The 6,177-nt window shown below is 40.1% G+C and overlaps 1 protein-coding gene across 1 annotated transcript in view; it reads right to left on the bottom strand.

Annotated features, from left to right (window-relative positions):
* Positions 1 to 1,664: 1,664 nt before the first annotated feature.
* xylt1 (xylosyltransferase I) overlaps positions 1,665 to 6,177 on the bottom strand; it is an 88,002-nt gene continuing 83,489 nt past the window's right edge. Inside the window, exon 11 of the mRNA XM_038714232.1 lies at positions 1,665 to 4,817. Coding sequence (XP_038570160.1) covers positions 4,495 to 4,817 — 323 coding nt within the window. The 3' untranslated portion in view covers positions 1,665 to 4,494. The remainder of the gene's footprint in view (positions 4,818 to 6,177) is intronic.

The raw sequence follows: 6,177 nt of genomic DNA, 5'->3' as shown, positions 1-6,177 counted from the left end.
CACGACAAATAGAATTTGAACACTGATCCTTAAGGGTAAGAGTGTAGTAGGTAAAACCAATTATCTTCCACATCTCTATTGCATATTGTGTATCTGTAATATCAGTTAACATGGTTGTCTTGGGACGTTATTTATCAGAAAATAAATTTTTCGTTGTATTGTCAATTCAAACATATTCAGTGGTGAGACCCCCCCCAAGAGTAGATGAACATGTTACAGTAGTGAGAGAGATGCTTATTTTTTATTACAATCTCTCAGTTTGAGGGGTACTAATTAATCAAGCAGCATGTGTGTCAGTGAGCTACAGTGAAAAGCTTAAAACGATCATCAAAGTGTTTATCTGCCATTAATCCGAGTCATTTGCTCCCGACATTAGCAGGATAGCTTTCAGTGTTTCACATCGCAGTCGAACAAACACAGTACCGCTCATCCTGCTGCGGGTGAGGTCAGCAGCTCACGTTTCCCTTTACATCCTCCTCAGCCGGCCCACCCGCACGAGGATGTAAATGTGCACGCAATGTTTTCTGCTTTTTTGCTTACTTGCTGAGGAAACGCATACACACACACTTAATGCGCTGCAGAGTAAGCGAGTACTATATGTCCCAAGTATTATGGGACAATGAATGGGATCTGTTGGCACTGTGGCATTCCTTTGATCTAGGCCTATCACCTCAACACTCAACAAGCTGCGTGGTAGAGAGACACTGAGGAACACACACACACACACACACACACACACACATATAAAGAGTGATCTAAAAATTTGTTTCTCTACCTATTGACAGATCTCTGCTTTTCTTCTCAGCAGAACAGGCGGAGCTGCACTTCATAGTGCATGGTGCACGTATGGTATGACTTGGATTGTTTTGTTTATAGGAAGTCATCAATCCTTTGGAATGCTTTAACTTTCCCTGTAGCTGCATATTAAAGAGCTGTGTTATGGTGTGTGTGTTTGGTGAGGGTCTTTGTGAGAGGTGAACTGTTGAAGCTAATTTGATGGAAAACATATGGGAGCAACTAGCTGTACCCACAGTTAACAATTTAACTACCTCAGTTAGAGGAAAATACTTAAGGCATGAAGTGATGGCTAAAGCCAATGATTCCCAACTGTGAGCCCTACAGAGATTGGACTTTCAACATCTTTCAAGAGTTGAATTTAATAGCAAAGCTTTTTGAGATGTTTTATTATTTCATTTATATTTATCGTATTGTATTTATGTATTATTAAATGTTTTTATTCTCATCGTTTATTTTAAACCTGTTGGCTTGTTGCAAAAAGCTGGAAACTTGGACATTTTCATTCACATTGTAGTTGTTATGCTAACGTGACCACCTGACGGAAACGTAATGTAATTGAATACATACTTTAAATCCCAATTTGTAAACACCATTGTTTTGAGAAGCATGAGGATGTGAAACAAACTTAATATCCTTCCACTAATGTTTTATATGAACTTCCCTTAAATTAAAGTTCAATAATCCCTGTGAGTGAATAAAAATATACTGTATAAATTCATCGTATTACCCAGTTAATTAGACTTGCAAAGCAACGTGTATTTAATAAGCAACAACAGAGTAATGTCGGAAAGACGCTTCAGCAGGCTTAATGTTTTGTTATCAACCACAACTTGCTCACTAGTATATCACTGCAGCAGCACATGAGCTGTTTTTCCATAGAATTTTATTTCCAAAAAGCAGTCAGAGAAAAGTAAAACAAGCCAGTCAAATACAACTAAACAAAATCCCCCAAAGGGAAGAACAAAATAAAAGCTGATCAAGACAGAAGGCCAGATGATATTTACAACAGCAGACATCTTTTTGGTGTTGCAGTACCAGTGACTCACTCAACAAACTCATGGTATTCTTCACATAAGATCAAATCAAATATCAAAATAAGTTTTTTTCTTTTAATGGACAGAGAAGGTTCTAAAAGTCAGCTAAGGCACACAGAGCCCCCCCGGAAAAAAATAATAGGGGAAACGTCAGTTCAGAGAAATTTGTGCAACAGTTGCTCAACATTACATTCCAGCAAGTACAACAACAATCTGGCATGTGATTTTCTCTGAGGCAAATAGGACACGGTTGTCGTCACAGCTGTCCAAAAACACTGAAACAGGTTATGTATTTTGATCAATAAACACCATCAATTCACTCTTTGTGCCCAGTTATTGACACTTCAAAAACTCTTAATAATTCAATGTCATTTAACCACTTCTGTATTTACATGTACAATACCTTTTAAACAATATTTCAATACAAAATACCTATGTACACCTTCTTCATTTGTTAATCATTTTGTTACAAAATAGGACTTCCACAATGAGTTACACTTATTTAATTCACCTTTTCCAAAATTGTCATTGAGCTCACATAATAATATGTATCGTGTGAAGTAACTGCTCTGAGCACGGTGGCACTGTAATTTAAAAGTTGGCAGCAGAAGCCGGCCAGTGAAAAACAAAAATAGTCCTTTACAGCACAACCCCAGAAACTGTGTTTTGAGAGGGAGGGAGTGATAGCAATTATAATCGACACATCCAACAGAGAGGCAAGGTGAACTTGACATTAATGAACAGTAATGTCTCTTAATTAGCCTGTGCAAAAACACTCACTTAGCGCATATGGTGGCTAAACAATGTTGACAATCACAGATTGAACTCCTAATTGGCTTCAGATGAAACTTTTTTCAAAGTAAAACAAATATCGGACTGTACCTCTTGTTTAGTATGTGTTGGGGTACAGTGCTACCCTCAGTGTTGTCTCAAATGTCCAGAGATTGTCTTAATGGCAGAAAAGGTACTTCCAATGTAGATAAGAGTTGAAAAAGGTGCCATGGACCCAATCTAATAAATGATGCATTTTGCAATCAAGACACAATATAATACTCACTTGAAATTGTACATTATCGTCACAGCATGAAGATCACTACCACTCATGATCATTCTGAAACTGACAGGACCCATTAAACACCAAAACGCACAGTTTCTCCTTCGATCCAGACGTTGTCGAATGTGTTTAGCTGTGAAGAGAGTTTCTGTTCATCTTCTCTGTTTGGCAAGGCTGTTGGGTAGCTCACCTCTGACCTCACAGGTCAGGGTGGCTTTCTGTTGTGATGCACTTGGCAAACAGCCATGTAAGAAACCAAGACAAGAAGATCTATTCAGACAGGACAACACTGACTAACACGCAGGTAAGGGGCCATAAAAAGGTACAGCATAATTAATGGGGAGTTGGCCTTTGTAAATAAAGGCGGCTTTCTTTACAAAAAAATATTTATCATGCTGCCAAGGCAGCGTTGCAGTTATTTAGTCACTGACTAAAAATATCAGTATTAATATAAACTTAGAAATAAATAGCGACTCCTGGACTCACCCCCTCATTCACACAGTTTTTGAGACTTCATGTATAACCATGTACAACATAAAGTGTCATTGAAATGACTGAAAGTAAAAAAAACAAAACAAAAAACATCACAGCGAGAACACGGATGAGAATTTAAGGTCTGCTTGAGATAATTGTGTTTCAAGTTTGTGGCAGATTGGTAAGAAAACCAAGACGGACAAAACAATTCTCTCTTTGTCCCCTGCCTGTCACGACATCTGGGTTTTATTAAAGAAAACCTACACTATGTGAATGTTAAGCCTTAAAATACTATTGTACAACAACCACAAATGATACATTTATGAATTTAGAACACTAAAATGTCTACATTAAAATTCTATTATAATCCAAATAGATTTAATTACTCTGAGAAGGCCTCTGTATTTGCATTTCTCTTTCCCCATATTTACGCAGTGTGGCTGCAGCAGATGGTTTGCCCAGCCACAGTTGTCTTTGTCAGTTCCACATCCTGATCAGGCACTGAACTGAAAGAAGTTGTGCTGCTGTTACTGATTTATTCTACTGATTTACAAACTGAGTCAGTGAACTATCAGACACTCAAGAGTTTTGATGTAACTGGTTTTAATAATCCTAAAATCTTTGTTGTTCAAAGTTTCTGAGAATCTTTTTTCAACTGGTGGTAACTGAGTGTATCTGAACACTCAGATATTATTATCATCTAGTTTATGTTGACATACATGTAAGGAGGCACATTTAGGGGGGTACCTCCTTATATATGTCTTACAGCTAAGGCCCTTTTGCAGCAGACCATCATCTAATACCAGCGTTGACAATTCACTCACATGACCGCTGTGCCCCGTGCAGGGCTTTAAAAGCTGACTTCATAATTCATTCAGCAGCAAAATAAATGCTCGAGAAATTGCAACGTTTGATCACAGTAAAACTCAGCCATGAGAAGAAAAATAAATACACTGAGAAACTGAAATAGCAAAGCCGGCATAATCCCCTAAAAGGAGGAACCCCGTGGGAGGATGTGAAAATCATTCTGTCCAGACATCCTCACCCCCCCCACACACACTCCCCCCCCCCTGCAACAAAACCCTTAAATAAATAAAAATCAACAGTGAATCTCCTGTGCCGTGGCCTCTGCTGCTACCTGATACGACCGTCAGCCCGTGGTGCTCCCAGTTGGGACTTGGGGTCTGGGCTCAGGGAGCTCCAAGGGTTCTTGGGGCAGGCCTGCATGACAGGGCAGGCGGTAGGGCCCACGGCGCAGACGTCGGCTGCCTCCCACAACTCGCCCACTAGGCTGTCTAACCAACGCTCAAGCTCCGGGCCGGTCAGGGCCGCATTCCTCTTGGCCTGCTCCACGTAGCCCAGGCTGACAGGGATGTTGAGCACCGGGTTGAGGCCGTGGAAACTCTGCTCCATGTAGCTGTTCTTCTCTGGCCCGTTGTGGAGCTTCAGAGTATCCTCTGGAGAAACGTGGGAAGGAAGACAGACAGAACAGAGAAGGAGATAGATGATGTGTGAAGAGTTGATAATCAGTGGTCAGACAGAGAGAGGAGATTGTAGAAGGGGAAAAGAGTTGAAGGGAAAAGGAGAAAAGGAAAAAAGGGATTCATGAATGGTGAAATATCAAAGCAGAGAACGTGATCTGCTTTATTATTATCTGAAAAGCTTAAACTGGCTGCTAATTTGCTTGGATTGATTTTTACTGGACTCCCTAAATCCTATTCTTTGATGTGGTATGTCAAGCCACTGCAATGCTGACTTTTTGGAAAAGGTCAGAAATACTCAGACGTGCCCTCATTCTTTCTTCCCAAAACGGTCAAGCCCGGCAGGAAGACAGCAAACGTAGACACAACACTTTCTCCACCCTGAGCTCCAGTGAAGCTGTAAATTCCTCACTGGTCCTCTAACTGGGGCGCTAGCCATCCTTTCTAAGCATGGCTGAGAAGACAGCAGCGCTTTTCATGCACTGGTAACAGAAAGATGCAGTCAGACATGAGGTGGTGCACTAGGCAAGGGGATGTCCAACCCATGCCAGCTTTCTTTGTGGTAGCAGAATGTGTTGTGAAGTCATGCATCTGTGTAGAGTTTCGCGTTTGTGTATAAATATGTGAATGTGTGTGTGTGTGTGTGTGTGTGTGTGTGTGTGTATGCATGTGTCTGCTGCTGCCAATGTGGGTAAAAGGCCACGTAATAAAGTTTTACTGGCACTGCATGTAAGAGGGAAACCCGGTGCCAGACATGGCAGTAAAGTAAGGCGGTAGATGGAACAGCTAAGACAAGAGCACACATTACAACACACACACACACACACACACACAGTAAGCCAAGTACACACAAGATTATTACATACTGACTATAAATTAGGGCCGCTCGATTATGGCAAAAATCATAATACGATTATTTTGGTTAAGATCACAATTATTTAACACGATTACTAACTGACTTAGAAAACATCATGCATTAACTGAACCTTTAAAATGTAATGCTTCATTTTAAAAATTATTATGCATTACCCCAAAATCCCAAATAGCTCATAAATTAAGAATTGTTATCCAAGATTATTAACTTTAAACAGCATCTTAGAGCGCAAGAGGATGACAGCAATGCAGTGTTTCCCCTAGGTTGACGCAGTGACATAAACCAACGGTGAGTATGAAAACTATATAACGTTATTACGTTAAAAGATGCGTATACAGAGGACATTTTACAAGCACGGACCTGGTAAAGCAACACTGAACACACCTGGTTTAGTGTAAGTATAAATAATATTTAGTTAGTTAAGCTATCTAGAGCAAATGTCTGCTATCTGCTAGGCTAATT

The sequence above is a fragment of the Micropterus salmoides genome, unplaced genomic scaffold, assembly GCF_014851395.1.
Source record: "Micropterus salmoides isolate LMB-PRFRI ecotype aquatic unplaced genomic scaffold, ASM1485139v1 Ms_hic_scaffold_12, whole genome shotgun sequence".
Lineage (NCBI taxonomy): Eukaryota > Metazoa > Chordata > Actinopteri > Centrarchiformes > Centrarchidae > Micropterus > Micropterus salmoides.
Note: the sequence above shows the minus strand (reverse complement) of the source record. Positions and strands in the feature narration are given on the sequence as shown.